Source organism: Hirundo rustica, chromosome 1 (assembly GCF_015227805.2).
Source record: "Hirundo rustica isolate bHirRus1 chromosome 1, bHirRus1.pri.v3, whole genome shotgun sequence".
NCBI classification, from domain to species: Eukaryota; Metazoa; Chordata; class Aves; order Passeriformes; family Hirundinidae; genus Hirundo; species Hirundo rustica.
The window spans coordinates 141,240,157-141,260,717 of NC_053450.1; the positions used below are offsets into that span (position 1 = coordinate 141,240,157).

A 20,561-nucleotide genomic window follows, 5' to 3' on the forward strand; every position below is an offset into this window, starting at 1 on the left:
CCCTCCACATCCGCTCCCCAGTCACAAGGCTGCCCTGTGCACGTGAGCTGCTCCAAAACTGAAGAGAAGATACCTGTGATGGCCCAGGTGGGAGTGCTCGGGCCTGTGAGAGGTGATATTTTGATATCACCAGACATTTTGATATTGCTGCTTGGTTTCTGGACTGCTATGGGAAATCTTCTTCTGGTTCCTAGGCTGGGAAAGTGCTGCACACTGCAGATAACCTGGGGATGATTTGGGCCCAAAGAGGAGATGACCACCCAGCAAGATAATTTCTGGGCATCGCAGTCTTCCTGCCACCATTTCCAGGTGCTGCTTTCCCAGTCAGCACAGAGCAGGAGAGGGCCTGAACAGGCTGTGTGTGTCCTTCACAGATGGTGACAGCTCCACAGCAACTCAGAGCATGGCTTAGGCTCCTTGTCCAGGGAATTAACTACACCATACTCTTGTTTACATCACTAGTGTAAAACATACAATCACCTGCCATACACCATGGAAGGGTGTGATGTTGCCAGATCGTGGCTGCTGTTGCAGCCAGATTTGCAGGGTTTGTGGTGTTCTGTGATGGCAGGGGATTACGCTGTCATCTCTGCTTCTCAAGGTTGTCCTGCTAATCAAACCTTGCTGAGGAGAGTGGAGGCTTCATAGCTGCTACTCCTGCTGCTTGTGAGGGGAGAATGATGCCCCAGTGGAACGGGGAAGTGCTGTTTGGTTCCATCGTGTTGTTCTTCAGGCAAAGTGTGAGGGAGCAGATGGTGGGAGACCTGTCCTGGCTTAGCTGAGCATTCGAAGGCCACACAGTAAAGGTTTGGAAGAGGAGACAAGTCAAAGAAAATGGGAAAGCTGATCCAATGGGTATAGATGAGAGTTCTCTCTTCACAGGAGGACTCCCTCCTGATTCTGTTCTAAGTAGAGAGAAGAGGCACTTTGCTTAGTTGTTTGTGTGGGAGGAACTATGTTAGTAGCTAACAAATTTAGCGATAAAGAGATATCATCATTAATGAGATCACCTGCTGGAACAATTAAAAAACTATACTGGTGTTTTCCAGTGCTGGGTCTCAGAAGAGTGTATGTGAGAATAGGATCTCAAAATAGAACAGAAGCTGCCAGTGTCCAGAACAGCCCTCTGAAAAATTTTCCACCTTGCTGACTTTCTTAACAGTGCTCCTTGTGGGGCACAAAGTCTGTGCCAGTGCCTGCAGCTCATGCAGGATGAGCTGCTGAGTGCCCAACACCTTCCACTTGCATGCTGGCAACCAGCAACAGGGACAGACATTCCCTGCATAGCCCTGCAGTGCCCTAATTCTGTGGGGTTTGGACTTCAATGCCTGTGCCACACTCCTTCACTTTTGGCCCCATTATCTGCATCCTGCTGGTTCAGCGTCACCCTAGGGCAATTGGGCGCCTTCAACCCACATCTCTGAGCAAGACAGCTCAGTGAAATGTGGTCATGCAGCCAGTGCAGGGTAGACTGATGAATCTCCACATGGGACTGCTCCATCCGTGGCTCCATCCTCCTCCCAGCTGCCAGGCACTTGTAAGCTGCTGTGTCTGGGTGTGCATTTCTTTGTGAATCAGCACCAGCACATCGTGGAGAGACACACAGCTGTGTAGTGGCACAGTCAAGAGATGAGCTGCTGCACAGAGGGGCTGTGAAGTCTTCTCTTTGGTGGTGTATCATAGGCACAAAAGACTGTACCATGACTGGTACTCATCATTCAGAGATCTAGCTTTCCTGAGGCTGCAGTGAAGCATTTTAAACTTGGAGTGGCTCTTGGAATTTTCCCCTTCCACCACTTCATTGACTGCAGGACCCAGACGTGCCACATGTCCTGGAAGGAGGCACTCTCTGCTGCAGTTGTGGCCACAAGCAGTGTGGTTGTGCTGTGCTGCCCCACTGCCTCCTGCCTGCCTGCCTGCCTGCCTGCCTGCCAGGTGTGCCTGCATGCAGGTGTGCAGGGGCTTCCCTCCATCATTGAGAGCAGAGGAAGCTTCAGGATGGAGCTGTACTGGGGGGTCCTTGGAGCGTTCTTTTCCCACTGCACAGTGCAGTGTCATCGAAGTTTACAGGGTCCCTGATAGAGGCTGGCTGTGTAACCACTTCTAGTGCCTTAGCCATGATTTAGAGAAACAGATACTGTCTGTCCTGTGAGTAGATCTTAGAAAGGAACAGGTTTAAAATGCTTTAAATGCCTCCTTTTAAATGTCTTTTTTACACTCTTGTTGCAATGATGACAGGTTACACAGTGGATTGTATCATGATGTTCTGAAGTTCATTACTGGAGCCTAGTTAGTAACCTTTAAAAATTAATTTAGTCTTTAAATAGCTTTTAATAAATGGAGAAGCTCTCTCTATTGAGAAGTATTTTGGGTTAATTTGTGGGGGGGTTTTAGTGGTGAATCAAGCTTTGCAGCATCACTGGAAATTTAAAAATCAGATTTTCTAAGAGATGCTACCACTTAAGCAGGAATCATCTCAAAGAAGTCTGATGGCCTGTGCTGAGCAAGATGTCAAACTAAATAATTGTAATGGTCTCTTCTGATCATGGAATCTGTGACCGTACTTCCTGCAATTTCTGTAAACCCTTTCACAATGATGGATGAAATCAATCAGAAAGAGCAACCTGTCCACTTCCTCCTCACTCTTGCTGAACTCTGTTTCTCACCTCATTTTGTAAACACGGACACAAATGGTGCCACTGCAGTATGGGGAATGAGATAAAAAGGTAGAAGACAGCATTTGTTCAGCTGTATGTTTCCACATGGAAGTGTTGCTTGTTACTACAATCAGATTCTGATATAGGAGGTGTCCTGTTATATTTCATTGATTAATGAAGACATCTGTTCCTTCTTGGGCTTCAGCAATCAAACTGTATTTCATGCTTGAGAGGCAGAACATTTTGTTCAGAAGTTCAATCTCAATCCAATAGAATTAATAGGAACAAGATGCTCCTTATTCCAGTCTGGTTTTTAAACTTTTAGACTCATAGGATGAAGGTAGTATACATAAAAGAAAATTGCTGTGGATCTGGATGGCTTAATTTTCATTCTGAATTTTGACTTACATTATGTCTTCACAAACTCCTATTTAAATAGATCATTGTTTTTAGTAAAAAAGAGCCAGATGACACTGTTTATATACCTTGGGGTGGAGGGAAGAGGAAGAAATTCTTGGGTTCTGTCTACATACTTGTCCTATTTCTGTCAATTTTGATTTTTCTTTCCAGTCTTATGCTGGTGGCAGCCACATAGTGTAAAGGCAGTTATATTGTTGGACACCTTAGGTACAAGAATAACAGAATGCAATTCAAATAGAAAATTAATTATTTATATAGAAGGGTACCAATTTTGTTGTGGAGGAATGTATAAAACAGTTTACACTCCATTCAGAACAGACAAAGAACCTATTCTGTTCATGTAAATCTGTGTTCTGAATTTCAAATCTGCAATGTCTGATGCCTTTCATATTTCACTAATAGATCCTTTTATTTAAGAATTTTATACTTCTTTTGAAGTATTTTACATTTTAAATATTGGTTCCATCTTATTCAGAAATGTGTTGGTACATCACCATTGTTGTGACATGTGTCATTTAATCCAAAGCACCCTAAAGAAATTTGTTCCCTCAGAAAGATGAACAAGAATAAATTCGGGAACTGACATGTTTAATTTCAGCACTTTTAGCAGAATGCAAATCATGTTTCTTAGAAACTGTATCTTATGAAATCTTATGATGCAGACATCTACCTGTTCTCCTTACCTTTGCTTCTTGGCATCCTATTAAACTTGAACACCACAGTAGTCTCCTTGACATCTATAGATTTTGATTTAGCAGGATACAGAAGTAATTCAAGAGAGTCACTTCTGGTTTTAGAATGGCATACTAGAATCAAAGGTTGGTCTGGGTTGGAAGGGACCTTCAAGATCATCTAGTTCCAAGCCTCGTGCTGTGGACAAGGGAATTTTCTAATGTCCATCAAGGAGGGCTGTGCATGTTTGCACAGCAGGTAACTATGTGCATTTGTCTCTCTAACATCTTTGCATAGCTAACAATATGTCAAAAGAGCTTCTGTCCCTTCCTTTACCCGTGTTAATTGACTGACTTTTAAATCCCCTCATTAAAATTGTCATCTCCTTGCAAATAGACTACACAAAACCCCATTGGCATAACTCATTACTTGACCTCCTAATGGCCTTATCCATGGTAGAAAGAACAGGCACCTGTGCACACTGCCTCTGACACTGCTTTTTTTTCCAGGGTTTATGACAGGCCTCATTTAGCATGGTCTTCCCAGCCCAAGACTGATAAAGATCTCGCCTACTGGAGAAGACGAGGACAGGACTTCAGTGTGCTACTGGGCTATTCCCAGAAGACCAGTGTGGAGATGAAAGGCCTGGCTGCAGCCCCAGGGGCACCCCGGCACCCCAAGGAGAATCAGCTGAAGGTGGGGACAGGTGCAGGGTATGTCAGAAGAAGTGGCCTGCAGGAAAGCTGTGAAGTGCCCAGTGACTGCAAATGGCAAAGTCTGGAAGTAGAAAGCTGGAAGCAGCCAAAAAAGGTAGGGAGGCAAATGTCCGAGGGTGACAGGGAGAAGCTGCTTCAAGAGCTGTATTCGCTGACCCTGGGAGACAATGTACTCAGCACCCACAGCAGGGGGAAATCGCAGTCATTGCCGAGGGTCCTTTCACCTGAGAGCATGAGGTGCGTGGAAATGCCCTCCCTGACCAACAGCAACAACTCGCTCAGCGTCACTAAAACCCCCTCCTATCCCCCAAACAGACTGAGTGTGGAGCCAGCCAAGCACCATGGAACAGGAGGCCATTTCCTTCCCCTGGTGAAGCCCAAATATGGGAGACCTCTCAAGCCTCCATCCTATGAACTGCAGCAGCAGACTAGGGCACCTGCAGAAACCGTGGGTTCCCAGGACCACTACCAGAAAGAGGAACCTATCTCCTATTTAGCCAAAGTCAACGAGCCAAGGCAAGATGCTGGCATTCCAGACTCTGGTTTGGAGCCCCCAGTGTATGTACCTCCTCCTTCTTACAAATCCCCGCCTCACCAACACGTGACCCCACATTCCCCCAGTGAAGTGCCTAACACCAACGTGTGCGCCAGCAGTGATCCACAGGGTCCTGCAGAGCGGGTTGTCCCCTGCCAACGACCAGCCATGAATACTTTTGAAGTGGGGGGTGACCCTTGCAAAGACAACCATTTTCCTCATGGGAAGCAAAGCCATGCAAGGCGCCCTGCTGACCACCTGCGTTCCGTTCAGTATATTCCCTTTGATGATCCTCGGATACGACATATTAAAATTGCACCACTGGAAGGTCTGCAGGGCAACTCTAACCACACTGAAAATGCATGTAGTCCCAGTTCTGGTGCTTTGCAAAAGAGAAATCTTGAAGTACAGTACAACAGTGCCTTTGTGGATGCATCAAACTTGTCCAGTTCTGCAAAGGGAGAAAGAACTTCCGACAGCTCCACCCATAGCAACAGATGGTTGGCACCATCCATCCGAGATCAGGAAAATTGTGCCTTGCCGGACCAAAGAGACAATTGTAGTGCAACTAATCACAGCCCCCGTAACGAAGCCAGCACAGAGTACACGAAAGGCAAACTTTCTGTAAGAAATGCACATATGGACAACACCTGTGAGACTGTTACAAAAGTGAAAAAGTTTGAACCTGGAACTGGGATGCAGAGCAAAAAGAGTTCAAAGAAAAAAATGAATGAAACTATATTTTGTTTGGTCTCCATCCCAGTTAAATCAGAATCCAATCTGCCAGATACAGATAGGAACAACAACATAACTCAGAGTCCTGATAAGAATAGGTTTGATAACAATGGGGCTTTGCAAGAACAAAGTCTCTTAAGTATGTCTTCAACAGACTTGGAGTTACAAGCGCTTACAGGAAGCATGACCAATAAAAACGAGTTACAAAAACAAGAGCTGTGGAGACCAGAAGAGTTCAAACAAATGAATGACCTCAGATTTATTCAGCCTACAAAACACAGAGAACTCAAATATTCTGGATCCTGGCCAGGTGATCAGTACAAAGACCAGCAAACACAGACCAGTTTCTCTGAAGAACCTGAGAGCCCACAATTTTTCCATGGTACAAAGCCTGGGAAGCCTGATAGTAGCAAACCGCTATCTCCAAAACTCCCGGCATGTACAGCATCCACAATGGGGGAAAAACAGACAGGGTCACCTTCTGATGGGAGAGTCTGTAAGCAGAGTGGTTACAATATGAAGGGCCAGACACACCTCAGCCAGTCTAGAAACAGTGCATTTTCCAGGACTGCCCCCTCAGTCCTTCAGTCTCCCTCCCCAAAAGCCCACCAGAGCCAGCCTGTGCTTGTCCAAGAGAGGGAAAATGGCCTTCCTTCCAAGGAAGATGCAGTTAAGGGAGAACTGGGTGCTCCCTGCAACAGTAAAGAGCCATTTGGGCAATTCCTGTTGAAACCTGTAAGTCGCCGTCCCTGGGATGCAATAAGTGAGCTAGAAAGTTTTAACAAGGAACTGCAAGGGCAGGAGGAGAGCACAAGCAGTGAAGAAGATTTGGAAAGTGCTGCAGCTCCTCTGCAGGCAGGTGCCTTTAGGCAGAGGAGGGAGTCCAGAAATGAGAAGTCAAACCAGGAGCCAAAACATGGTGGGAAATCAGAAATGGTTGTGCCAGAGATGCCTGTGTTTAGGTCAGGAAGGGTTAAAAGTAAGTCTGAAAGTTGGAGCATAGGGACAGAGCATGGTGGCGAGCTAAGATGCATTGTCTCTCAAGGCTCCTCAAAGCCAGGAGGGAGCAGTGAAGGAGTCAGGCCAGCAGATGGAAGTCTGATAACAGAAATGGGGATGGGGGAAGCTAAGAGCAGAACAAGCAAACAGCCAGTTCATGTGGGCCCTGTCAAAAGAGTTTTGTCCAGTAGCCCAAGTAGTTCATGTCACAGTAATCCTTTCAATAACCCCGTCTTGCAGGAGATGAGCGAAGACCAAAATTACCTAGACTTTGTTAAACTGAGCAAAGGTACAACTCCGACGAATGATAGGGTATTAGAGAGAGGGTCAGCAGTAGGCTTGTCACTAACAAAGAGGAACCAAAGGTGCTCTGAGCCAGATTTGAGGTCAGTGGGACTTGATGTGGCCCCAGAACTTGGTGCTAACAACTCTGATCACTCTTCGGATGCAAATGCAGTGGAAATCCCTGTAAATGAGTCATTGCAGGCAAGAGCTGCAAGAATTTTAGGTATAGATATAGCAGTGGAGTCTCTCCTTCCAGGTGAGCATGTTGGGCCCCACCCAGGCACTAGCCCTTCAAATGGCACTCAGGACTTTGAGTCATCAACTACAGGGAGCACAGTAAGTAACAAAGAAGGAAAAAAAGAAGATTCTTATGAAGGCAGACGAAAGTGTGGCTGGACAGAGAGCGCTCTCTTTGTCAGAGCAGGAGGACGATCTTTATACCCTGATGAATGCCAGGCCACTCACCAGGAAGCCGGCACTAAACCACTGGTAACTGAGCATGTCCTTGAACAACCTGTGAGTCCCAGCCAAGGTGAGGACCAAAACTTGGTTTGCAAGCCAGCTGCTTATCAGCATTCAGAAAAGAGGATGAGGAGCACCTCAAAAGTGATAGAGACACTCCAAGGCAAGCTCGCGTCTCCACCCAGCCGGACTGCCATGGATCGCTTGGTGCGAATGAAAGAAGTTGACTCTGTGTCGCGGATGAGACGTCTGAGCATTAAGAGTGCAGACTCAGGGGAGGAGGTGGATGAGGAGAAGCTGTCGAAGGTACCAGAGGAGAGAGATAGCAAACTGGCAAGCTCAGGGGCTGTTTCCAAGCGTGTTATCTCTCTTGGTGAAAATGCATGTTTAGGTGGAATTGACAAGAAGAAGATCGACAGAGATTTTTCTTTAGGTAAGATCCTGTTATGGGAGATCCAGATGGGTACTCATTCCTTATGTAATGGGCATGATCAGTTTGCTTGCATGCCCACGTAATGCTGCTCAAATAGTAACAGGCTGTAGGTGGTACTATCCTCATCTGGGAGCCACCCACTTTGCTCTCCTTCTGGAAAAGATGAGTGTTCTCTGGTCCCATTTCAGGAGTAATTGCTGTAAAACTCACTTGTGATACGGAAATTCATTCAGAGACTGGAGTGCTCCCTAAGGTCTTATCTCTGTCTAATTGTTTCAGGGAATGGCCAGGCTAAAACAGAGGAGTTCAAAGACAGTCACTCTAATGCCAGCGTTTGGGAACATGTGGTGATTTAATCTTAGCTGTTCCTTGAATGCCAATTTTTTTCCTTCACTAATACTTAAGTAGACACATACTATATCATAGTTCAGAAGAAACTAAAAATAAAAATCTGATGTTCTTCTATGAAGCCTCTGGGAAATGGCTGCATATAGGGGCCTGGAAATTCTCTCTCTCATGAGTATTTTCCAGATCAGATGTTGAGAATAACTGTTAACCCCAGGACAAATGGAAAGTTGGCTTTTTCAGTGAACACCTTTTTCTTTCTTTTTTTTTTTTTTTTTTTTTTTTTTTTTTTTTTTTTTTTTTTTTTTTTTTTTTTTTTTTCCCTATTTTTGGCATTTCTGATCTCTCTGAAACAGGAACTGGGATGAACTTGTATTGTAGTCCATATGCATCCCTGAAGTAACATGAGCTGTTCCCTCTCTAAAACAGTTTTCATTTAGCATTTTGTTGAACAACTGAAAATAAGTTGTTGCTGTAGACTGTGTAAAGGGATAAATCTCCCAGGCCACCTGCCTAGTCCATTAAATAAATTGGAGTGAGCAAACATAGAGAGTGAAAGTTGATAAATTAGTATTAATCTTCTTCTTCCTTTTTCCATCCTTTCTGTTACAGTTGACACTTTACCTTGAAATCTGCATAGGTTATTCATTTAACCTCATTGATACAAATCTGTTTACAGTTTTCCAGTACAGAGGGACTGAAATTAAATGGAGTGTACTTTAAACTGTGTTTATGCATTTCCAACTGAAAAAAAATGCTTGTATGAGTTTTAAGCATTGACTCCTGCAGCCTTGCAGCCTTTTTCTCCATGTCTTTTTCTGTATCCCACATCTTTGTCTCTTTCTGCTCTGAACTGTATTTCTCCATACCAGATTTTGCAGACAGACTGATTCAGCTTTCTTGTACCCATCAGGTCTAGTATGCCCCACATGCATTTCATATGCTTTCCTCCCTTGGGGTTTCTGCTGTAGTGAAGAAAATAACTGTTGTGGTGACATGACTTCAGGGATGTATCAAAACAGATTGTGTGCATTTTATTGGAGAGTTATTCTGCAGTAAATTAGGTCTAAATTTATCCCTCTTGCTGACAATGCCAGGCTTGTATTCTGCAGTGTGTTCCCACTGCAGCAGTTCTCTCACAGCTGTAACAGCCCTCCCCATGTTTGGATGGCATGAATGTCCCTTTCTGTGGTACGTGTCCAGTACTGCAGGGTGACACACGTGGGATGGGCAGGTGGCTCCTCCACTGGCCACTTCCCATCCAAAGAGTCCCAGATTTGTTGATGGCCCCAAAATCTTCACCTTACAGAGGGACTGTAGATTCATGTCGGTAAAAAGGCCTTAAGTTGTGTCTTCCTCTGTTAAGTCTCACTCCAATTTCCACAATTGCTCATTGGTACCATTGAAAGCCCAAATGAGAATTAATCCTGGATAAACATTGTATTTGCTGCTTTCAAAGAGCAAATGTTCCGTTCTAAAAGGCCGCTCTATTTGGAGTGAGGTAGGGTGATGTTAGTCTTAAAATTGCAGACTGGGCCTGTCACAGAGGCTGCAGCCCTTAGCAGAAACAGGCTTTCACATGTATAATGTAGCTTGGCAGACGAACAGTCATCTCGGAGTAAGAGCCCTGCCAAAACTGAGTGTAAGAAGCTCATCTTACTATGCAAATACTGCCATTAGGAGAACATCTCCAAGTGTTCCCAAATGCATTGGATATATTTTCTCCTTTGCTGTTAGAAGACATGAGGCTGGATGCATTGGATATATTTTCTCCTTTGCTGTTAGAAGACATGAGGCTGGTGATCTGGCTTTGTTTCTGTAAAGAGCATTTTGAATGAGCCTAACCAAATGTTGAATAAACATTTCTGTATCAGTGCTAGAACTCCAATGTCTGTCCCCCTCAAAAGGGTGACCTGGCCTGTCAGTCTGGCACTTTTGTATCCTTGGTTTAGGTGCTGAGGGCATGGGTAAGCTTTCTGAGCCATGCAGAGGTTCCATGTCTTGTGGCCTGGTTTTCTCCCTTCCTCCCCACCCCTGTCCTGCCACTCCCTGAAGCAGTGAGCACCTGAAATTTTGTGGGGAATTCTGTTAATGTGAATGAGTCTGGCCGTAGGAAAATCAGGTTTCTGAAATGTAAATCCGTTTTTATTCTTAGGTCAACCTGTCACAGAGACAGAGCACTTCACACAGAGCACTTCAGAATTTTATGTTCTAACAGTTTAGGTGGCAAAATATTTACAATCAAAAAAATGTTACTGCTTTAGTGGCATGTTCATACACCATTACTGCATTAAGCTTAAAAAGATGCAGCATTATTCTAGAGCACACTAGCTCTCAAAAACTGTATTTCTGTTGATTTTTTGCATTCATGTGCTGTCTGCTCAGAATACCAGAAAAGGCTTAGCAGAAATCATAGGTGTTGCTGGCACGGACACCTTTCTTGGCTGGACTAGCAGCTTGAGGAGAGTGGGCAAGAGAAGTGATAAAAGACTCTGCACCACAGATTCACCCACTAGGGCCAAATCCAGAAGTCCTTTCTTAGCCAGTTCTTAGCCTTGACATGAACGTGGATGTAGCAGATGGACACTTGCACGTAGGAGCAAAAATTTCCCTGGAGGATTTTTATGCTTTTTATGTTTGAATGAAGACACTCACTGACATCAGCACAAAAGTCCTGAGGATGAACGTTTTACTCCAAAGTGTCATATTTATGTGTGGAACTATTTCCACGCTCAGCAGTGGGAGTACAGCCTACGGGAGGGACGTTTGAGGTTCGCACAGATCCTCAGGTTGTGTAAGAGCAGGAGCAGCACGCGGCAGCACGGCTGCAGTGCCGGTTTGTCCGGGCCCCTCTGCACCCGCAGACTCCTCCCTAGGTAGCCCTGGCTCCTACACGCCATGACCGTGCACCCCAAGGGCAAGTCAGGTGTCTGCATGATGGCACCGGGCAGGCAGACCTCACAGGGCAAGGCATTTTCATCGCAATCCTGTCCCAGAGTGAGGAGGGTGAAGGAAAAGGCTCACGTCTGCTCATTTCATGGCCAGCAGTGGGATAAATCCAAGTAAAAAATCTGATAGAAGAGAGTCCTCAGGGATTTGGGAAAAGGAAAACCGATCTGTGGTATGTCCTGTGAACTGGCAGGAGGAGGCTGGACATGAAGAAGAGTGTTAGTAAGCCAGTCCAGTGCTTTAGTGAATAAGGCTGAAACGTGAGCTGCAGTTTTGCAGACTGGAGCGAGACAGACTAACCATAGTGATGCAACACAGCTGTGCTTTCCTGTTTTCTGTTGAATTAATCTGAAACGAAGGATTTGCAATCAAATGAAAAGATCCTGATGACTGCATGGCATAATCACTCCTTGAGCCAGCCTTACACACCCTGCTAGGATGCTTAAAGCATTTACTGTTCCTTAGTGTTCAGTACAAGGGGGAGCAAATCTTATGTCTTTTTCTTCCTGTCAATGCACCTGAAAACTGGAAGTGATCATTTAGCATTCAGTGTGTTTGTTCCTACCTACCCAACACTTCCCCAAGTCCTATCTTCATGCATTTGATCAGAGTTGTTCCCAAATTATACTGGTAAAAATACAGAATTCGGGTCAGGAATGTGGTATGTATATTTAATGCGGCAAGTCCATTATCAGCTTCTCATTTTTTTTAATAAAGACGAGGGAAAAGATGTTTCATTTCCACAGCTAGCAGTGTTGAATAAATTTCACAATACAGTATTAAAGATGAGGTTTTTTGCTTTTTTTCCAGATACGTATGACCCCACCAAAGTTGAAAAGGTGTGAGATTAATGAAGAGGAGAATAGAGAAATTTCTGCTCTACTAAGAATGTTACACTGATTTTTTTCTGGGTGCTTTTTGTTTGGTTTTTGTTCTTTAACGTTTGGAAATTGTCTCCATTTGTGATGTTCATGGTGTACTGATAATGCCTTTATCACTGCCACTAGGAATCAGCTATTCATGTCAGAAACTGTTGTGGAGACCACAGAAAAATCCGACTTCTGCGTTGGAACTATCTGGCTTTGTAGTGTTTAATACCTACCATTGGCAGAGTTTTCATCTGAACTTTATTTCAGTCTTTAGCAAGGATGATGAAATGCATCGAGTGAGGTGTTACATTGGTTTGTAAATGGAAATGTGGGAGATGAGTGAAATTATTTTTAAAAGAATGTGAATCTATAAGCTAAACTTCTAAGTATCTACATTCTAAACTTTGTTTAACTTGAGGGATTTTTGGCCATAAATAGAAAGTGCTGCTGCACTGTGTCCGGGGAAGGAATGTGAAAGAATGGTAGCAAAGACTGATTGTGAAATTATCTCTGACTTCCAGAGTTTGAATTTACTTGGATTAAGTACTTACTTGCCACCTAGAAAGAAGAAAAACAAAAGCCAAAAGCTTCTAAGATGTGGAAGACTTTTGTAGTACAGTGTACAGAACATGTAATTATAATAGCTGGCAACTATGTTTCAAACCAATGCAAAGTATACCACTGGCTGTTTTGCACTCAGTATTACCTATTTTTGTTTTGCTAGAAATTAGAAATTCTTTATATGAAAGAATAGTAGCTGGTTTAAAATAGCCCATTTTAACAAAGTAACTATATTTCTTGTTACAGAATACTATCTATTTTTCTACGATGTAAACAATTGCTAACAAGTGGCAAGTATAAAGAAGTATTATTATTATTATTATTATAATTATATTTTAAGAAGACTTATTCCTCTGAGTGAGGGTGCCCCAAGCATATTTCACTTGTATATCTTAATGCACACACCATATTGCCACTTACTCAGTAGTGCTACCTTATTTTTTTCGGGGGGGGGGGGGGGGGGGGGGGCGGAAAGCTAGCTATCTATCTATTTGTCTATCTATCTATCACAGGGTTAAATTCTAATTTTTCCCACTCAACCTTTGGATCGTTCTTGGAGCCACTTTCGGAAACACACTGCAAACTCTCCAGGCTGGTGCTGCTGCCATTCCATTCCAGGGATGCTAATTACCAAAAAGTGGGTTTGGATCTTTGTCCCAATGTTACCAAGTGGCTCAGATAAAATACCTGCTTGCTTTCTTATACTTTGTTCCCTTTTACAGATAATAAGTTTGGATTAGGCCAGTGCACAAAAATGAGCAAAACTGTGTACTTCCCTGAAGTCACTAGGTGTTGCTGGGGAGAGGTTCAGTTGTCTTTTTGATGGCATTTAAATACATGGCTTTAAATATATTTTCCCTGCACACACAAATGCATGAATTACAGAATTTATAATAAAGCCTACGCATTCTGCCCTTTGATCCTGAATTAGCCTGCTTAGAATCTGTGTCTTAAAAGCCTTTATGTCCATTCCTGTATGTTTTTTGTAAGTACCTGTGTACTAACATCCTTCTGATGACTTCTTCATGTACTTCACCAGTCTATTCTATTGGCCTTTTCTGGGTTTTAGCATAATTTTATTTTTTAAAATCTTGTAATTTCTTGAAATATTTTTTCCTAAGTCTGTAATTTGGAAAGAACGATTGGGAAAAACGCTCATCCTGTGTTTTGGCAGCAAGAATTTCTTGTCTGTAACACATGATTCTGTTACATATGGACTATTTAAAGCTTGCTTGAAAAGAAAATGTGGTGTATAATTTGTTTTATTAACTCTTGTGCATGCTGTGTAGCAAAACTTGTTGACAAACTGTTCCTAGCACTCTTAGTACATTCACCTCTCTTCATCACCATCTAGGACACCTGGGGACTTGTAAATAGCCACAAAACATGGGTTTTCCCCCCTGGTGCCTCACCACCTGAATCCTGCCCATAAAAAGCAAAGAACTTCAATTCTAATCTTCCCACTTACCAATGAAGCTGAGATGTGTAGCAATTAATTGAAAGTTTGAATTTAACCTCGACTGCTGAAGAACTGTAAATTGTCCCCTATAAGCGTTCCTGTTACCTTCTGTTTATATTTACATGGAACAAAAATTTTCTGTGCATTTTATTTTTTTCTGATAGGAATACATTAATTGATTCTGCAGTGTGTCTGTTTCATCAGTCATGTCAAGTAATTACTTTTCCAAAGCACATAAACATCCAAGATACTTAAAAAAAAAAAAAAAAAAAAAAAAAAAAAAAAAAAAAAGGGGGGGGGGGGGGTAAGAATATTGCAGGGAAAAATTTATTAAGGGGCAAGAATATTGCAGGGAAGGTTTTATTGGCCAAACCCCCAAAATTAAAACCTAAAAAGTGGGTAAGCTTTGTTTTGCTGCAGTATGTGACTGGGCAGTGGATGACGGAGCAGAGTTAGAAAGTTGGTACTCTTTTTGAAATGGTGTATTCCTTGAACAACACTGGTTCATATGGTACTATGATACAGACAACTGAAAAATCCATAGGGCACAGTTTCCTGAACCATTTTGCCTCAATATTTCAGCAGTGTCAATGCCATGTGTCAGCTATCGGAATGGACTGGATGGTACCGTAGCTGAACCACCTTTGCAGAAACCTTTTGCCAGTCTGTAGTCAAGAGAGAGCCCCTTTTCTGTCAGACACGGTTAAAAAACAGTCAATGGTGCGTGCCAGTGCCTGTCTCAATGGGTACATAAAACTGTCCTGGCAACAGCTGTCACTGGTAATGGCAACAGCAGGAGCTCAGGGCTGAGCAGGTGCAGAGGTGGAGGATGCAGCAGGCTGCTTCCAGTGCCTCGTGCAGTGCAAGCGCAGTGAAAAGTGAGGAACTCTGCCTTTATTCTAGAGGGAAGAGCAGAGCTAGAACTTGAAAAAATATGTTTTTACAACGTGCTGTGTAGCTAGCTCATGCTGCTGCTATGCTGCTGTAACTGGGTAAGCTGAGGTCAGGGGAAGAACTGGTTTCGTGAGCATTCTCAGAAATTCATGCAAAAAAAAAAACCCAAACCTGACTGATTAATAATTTTAAAAAATGTTTAATGTGGACACTCGGTACCTGCCATCTCCTTCTCTTTACCCTGTTGAAATCCAGAAGGGACAGTCACATCCTGAGGGGCTGGTGCGAGTATCAGCGGCTGGTGGCAGGGAGATTAAAACGAGCACCACATTCCAGGCTCCTATCTCCTCTCTGAGGAACAGAAGCCACCCGTGAACTCCGGGGCTGCTGAGCGGCCCGAGCCCCGCAGACAGGGCAGGACGGCGTGTCCCGGTGCGGCAGGGGCAGGGGGAGCGGGACCGGGATCGGGCCGGGATCGGGACTGGGATCGGGACTGGGATCGGGATCGGGACCGGGATCAGGACCGGGATCAGGACTGGGATCGGGATCGGGACCGGGATCGGGACCGGGATCAGGACTGGGATCGGGATCGGGACCGGGATCAGGACCGGGATCGGGACCGGGACCGGGATCGGGACCGGGATCGGAGCGGCGCCGGGCGGGCTCTGCCCGGGGGAGGCGCATGTGGGGAGGGCAGCGCGCTCCCTCCTGCGGCTCCCGAGCGCCAGCTGAAAGTTGGTTTTCCTGGAGACCCGCTGTTTGCGGCCTCCACGCCATCCTCCTTGCTAGAGTCGTCTGGAACCGAAGTGCGGTCTGAGCAGAGCTCTTCGGTGTTTGAAATGCCACCACAGCTAAAGGAGGGGATGGGAATGCAAAGGGGGAAAATGCCTCAGAATGACTTGAGACCGCCGGTGACTCGAATGCCCAGTGATACAATACGCCTGACCAAGCATCACTCGTGAGATATTAACTCAAGAAGCCGTCCCCAGGCATAAGAAGGGCTATTGTATTTCATGCCACAGGTTTGTCTTTACTGAAAACACCATCGTCGTGTATCAAACCCATCAAGTTTCCTTGACCCATCTCCTGATGTGAGGAGTAAGTCTTTGTACTGAAACATCCAAAGACTCCAGGAAAACAGGAAGGACAGCAATGCTTAAATTGGTAAAGACACAGTGTTAACCTCTCAGCGTTAGAAAATAAACAGTCGTATCAAGCTTATTTAAGGATAAATATTGGAATTTTGCAAAATATTTCTGTTTAGTATCACAAATCAATATAAATATCTAGAGTCAACATTCTATTGCCTTTGCCACATGGACAGCCAGCTTAATGTTAGTCTTATAGTGCTCGACCTTCTCTTTGGGTTTAAATGTTGTTATCATCTTCACTGCCTCCTTTCATAGGAAAAAACAAACAAACAAACAAACAAACAAACAAAAACACAACCAAAAAACAAAACAGTGGAGTAATTGGGAGAAATGCAGAACTCAAATGTTCTTGCATTTTAAATGACAAGTTCTTGCAATTGCTAAGTGGGTCCTTTTGTCCAGCTTCAAAATCTGATAGAGGCAAGTATATGTGAGAAATGAACCCTTACTTGGCAGGAGCCTTCAGCTCAAAGAAGATAGATGAAACAGTGCTAAAAGGAATGAAGAGAACTGACAGCCTGTCAGACTTTTGAATGTTTTCTGTAAAGCTGTCCTTTTGGAAGACTTTGGTATTTTCTTGTTTGAGGATCAAACAGTCCCCTAATTTCCCTCCACTGGCAATAAGCCACAGTGCTTCAGCCCTAATTTACTGGAGTGGGTTTTAATTACAAGTGGAGTCTAGAAAATTTAAACTTCCATTTTCTGCATAATCCACATAATAAAGGTTCAAGCTGAAGATTTAATGAGATGATGACTAGATCACTAAATTAATTAGAAAAGTTGTAAAATTGTGATTTCTTATTCAAATTTGCATGAAAATGTTCACTGTCCCTCCCCTGTGGACTAAATAAAATCTGTTTATCATCAATTCTATTTTCAAAGAAAAAAAATATTTCAAACAAAGAAAAAGGGAAATCCTGATATCAATAGCAAAGCCCAAACCACAGTGCTACCTCCCACCCATGCTGAAAAATATGTTTGCAATATGGCATGCAGAGCTGCACAGCAGGGAGAGGGTGAAGGGAACTTTAATCAGAATTGACGACACATGGCTGAGATTAGAAATAGAAATGAAATTTCCCAGCCAAGAGAAACCACAATAGCATATATATTATAAAATGAAGAAGGAACTTTCTACCCTTAACAGCCACAGTCTCAGCTTTCTTTAGAGCTCTAGACCAGCAGAGAAAATAATCAGAACCATTCTGAAAGCCATTCCTGATCTGGAAGAAAAACAAGGAGATATATGTGCTTGACAGTGAATCAGTATCCATGTCTTTGTCCTTAGACAATACAGATAATTCTCCACACTGACTTTTAAGATACTGTGGCCTTTCTCCAAAACTAATACTATGTCACTGCCTTGGTTTTCTTCTCTCACTAGTCCACAGGCAGATTTAGTGGGATAAAAATAGAGGAAATAGATGTAAGCAATTATAATACTATTTATATGATATCAGAAGATAAATGTGTTTTAAGAATTTTCTTTGTATTTTTTTCCTGCATAATGCAAATACTGTTTCTGGGCTTACATGTAAACCAGAGGGGTGCTGTTATTCAAGACAAGACATTTTCCAAATAAAGATTTTGCATGAGTACACTACTCAATGATGTTATTGATGTTGTTATCATGAGGTAAAATGGAGCATGTGCTTTGATGTTTGCACTGCCTTCAAGAAAGATAAATGTATTGGTGAAATGTTGAAAGGCTGCAGTATTCTCCAAGGGTCTGCTGCTTCCAAACCTGGTGTCTACAGCATGAGGTACAGAATGTATTTTTTCTTTAAAGAATTTCTTTCCACATCTACACTGTCTCAGACCAGGACGGACATTCATTTCCAGGTTGTGTTCTGTTTGTTTGCTACCTGTAGGACGTGTTCTGCCTCTGTGCAAGGGTGGATTCCTCCTTTACTGCCTGGCAACCAGCCACGTGCACCAGCCAAACCTACGCCATCAGAGCATTTTCCACTCCATGTCAGTGTTTTCTCCTCCCTTTGCAGAAGTTGATATGGCACTGAAATAGTTTACTTTGGCTACGTTGCAGTAAAGAATGGCATGTTCTGTATTTGTGCTGATAGGACTTCAAGAGAGCCAAGTTATCAAGTTAATACAATTTCTTTTTCCCCCAGGCAAAAGTCTAGGTTGCTCATGGCTAGAACGTGCAGCTCTGTCTTTTGTCACTGGCTCACAAGCAGGTCAGACCTTACTGTCACACTCACATGTATTGCTGTGTAGAAGCAGTGGATTCAAACCAGTACCTCTCACGTGTCACTGACAAACCTGTGGAACAGAAGATCCAACAGATCTGGGGAGGCAGAAGATAGAAATCATTGTGACAGTTCTGCTCTTCATCATCCAGCCAACCTGATCTCACTATAACCTCTCCTTCCACACCTGCTTGAAGTATAAAAATCTCTAGTCCAGCATAATCCCACCTCCACTCAATTTGAGTATCAAAACAATTTTTCCTGCATTTTTTCTGCTAGTAGGAGAAAGCAGGCATTCAATTCTTTTCAATTGCTGATACATGGGAGTTTTTGCTTCTACTCTTTACCTTAGTTTTGATCCCTGAATCAATTCAAGCATGTTGTTCATTACTTTTTGCAGTTGTACATAACAGAATGGGCCCATTTGCTATTAGCTACAAAAGGCAGAAGTCCCCAGGGTCCCAACTCTCCTGTTACATTGAGACCAGACATTTCAAAGAAAGGGGCTGGCCATATATTGGGGAACCCACACATACCCCCATGGGAAAGGTGAAAGCACAAGAGCAGAGACCTTTCTGCACTTGCTACCACCCACCCTCTCTGCTGTATCAAGGCTGATGCCAGCCCCTCCATCAGGGAGCCATTTCTCACTTTTGCTCTTGGATGTAACCTGGCCAGCACTCTCACGGCATGCTTCAGGGGACACACGTTCTGCAGGGACTGCGGCTGGCCAACACGGTCTGTGCTCCCCCCAAGCAAATCCGTCGGTGCTCAGGCCCACCCTGGCCTGCAAAGCACATCAGTGGGAAATTGTAGTGACGGCTAAGGGTGAGCAGAGGTTGCTCAGCTCTCACTCAGAAGTTTCCTTGCTAACTCAATCAAAACCCTCCCAGATGCAGGGCTTCCCCTCTCCAGCACTAACTGGGAGAGCCACCAGCTCACTCACCCTTTGCCACTCTAGCCCACACATGCCTGACCCTTGATAATCGCATAAGACCCTCAGCTCTTATCTTACTCTACACACATCTCATCATCTTTATCTCTCCCACTGACCTCTCACAGCCCCTTTGTTTGACCTTTCTGGGCAACAATGCTACATTAACACATTCAGTTAAAGCTATTTTATCTCTCAAAATCGTCCCTTTCTTTGGGGAAAGAAAAACAGCCCCCCGGGGAATCCCTTTGCACCATTTATGCAGTGAGGTGCTAACACCAGCCTGCAGAAGTGTGATACCTCAGGAGATGATGAAAAAAGGAAGGAAGCCAACTCCTTCCTTTTATTCCTGAAAAGAAGATCACTTATTGTAACAATAATTAATTGTTGGGCAAGGCAAGGCAAATTCCGGGGGGGGGGGGGGGGGTGGAAAAAAATCTTTTCCAGGCGCTATACTATGCTCTGTAGCAATGTATTTACGGGCCAGCTGTAGCTCACTTTGCCATCAACAGCCAGTCCTTGGGAAGGGCTGGGCAGATTTTGCCCTAACCAGGGAGCTTTAGCTTCTCCTCTTACCCCCTCCCTACATGATTTATTCTGCAGTGTATTTGGACTTTTCTTCCACGTACTGCTCCAGGTACAGCATGGTAACAACAACAGTAGTACCCTGAAACCCAGAGCCATCAGCATGGTGACCTGGCCAGCTCACGTCATTTGAAGTGGCAGGGGTTTATGACATTTTTTGGGCAGGAAAGCTTGTCATTTGTGCAATTTTCTCACTATTATTGTAGCGAAATGTTTAGAGTATAAAGGAAGTCCTCTGCTCTCCCAGTGGTGGGTCACACTATAAATACCCCAGATGGCACAGGACAAGGAGGGCCGTAAAACTCAGGATGTGGGTCACAGGATGGCTGTCTGCTTGCTGTCTGGGGGAACATGATAATAAACTCTTGCAAAGAGCTCTGATAACACCACATGAAAGGAGTACAAACACTGTGGCAGAGATCTTCAGCTGCTGTAAAATCGGCTCTCTCCAATTCATGATATGCTGCTTTTCTTATTTCCTTCCCTTTTCAGCCTCCTCCTGAGTGCCTGGGGTTGAAAAGTATCCACAAACTTTTTTTTTTGCCTTCTGCATTACTTTTCAGCTCCTTTTCCCTCTCTGTACAAACACACCTCTGTGTTCCTGCAACATCCTCCTGACCCTGTGCAGCTCTCATACAATCCTGACACTTCAGCCAACCCTGAAGGATTTCAGCACCCTGCCGAAATACAGAG

The 20,561-nt window shown here is 44.0% G+C and overlaps 1 protein-coding gene across 6 annotated transcripts in view; it reads left to right on the forward strand.

The window, feature by feature from the left end:
* JCAD (junctional cadherin 5 associated) overlaps positions 1 to 13,084 on the forward strand; it is a 59,330-nt gene extending 46,246 nt beyond the window's left edge. For 4 of the 6 annotated variants that reach the window (XM_040057463.2, XM_040057452.2, XM_058420010.1 and 1 more), the window contains one exon: positions 4,259 to 8,086. In XM_040057463.2, coding sequence (XP_039913397.1) covers positions 4,259 to 7,997 — 3,739 coding nt within the window. In that variant the 3' untranslated portion in view covers positions 7,998 to 8,086. Of the gene's footprint in view, positions 1 to 4,258; positions 8,087 to 12,018 lie in introns of those variants that run through there. The other 2 variants (XM_058420022.1, XM_040057515.2) reach the window with 1 other exon arrangement.
* The last annotated feature ends 7,477 nt before the right edge of the window (positions 13,085 to 20,561 follow it).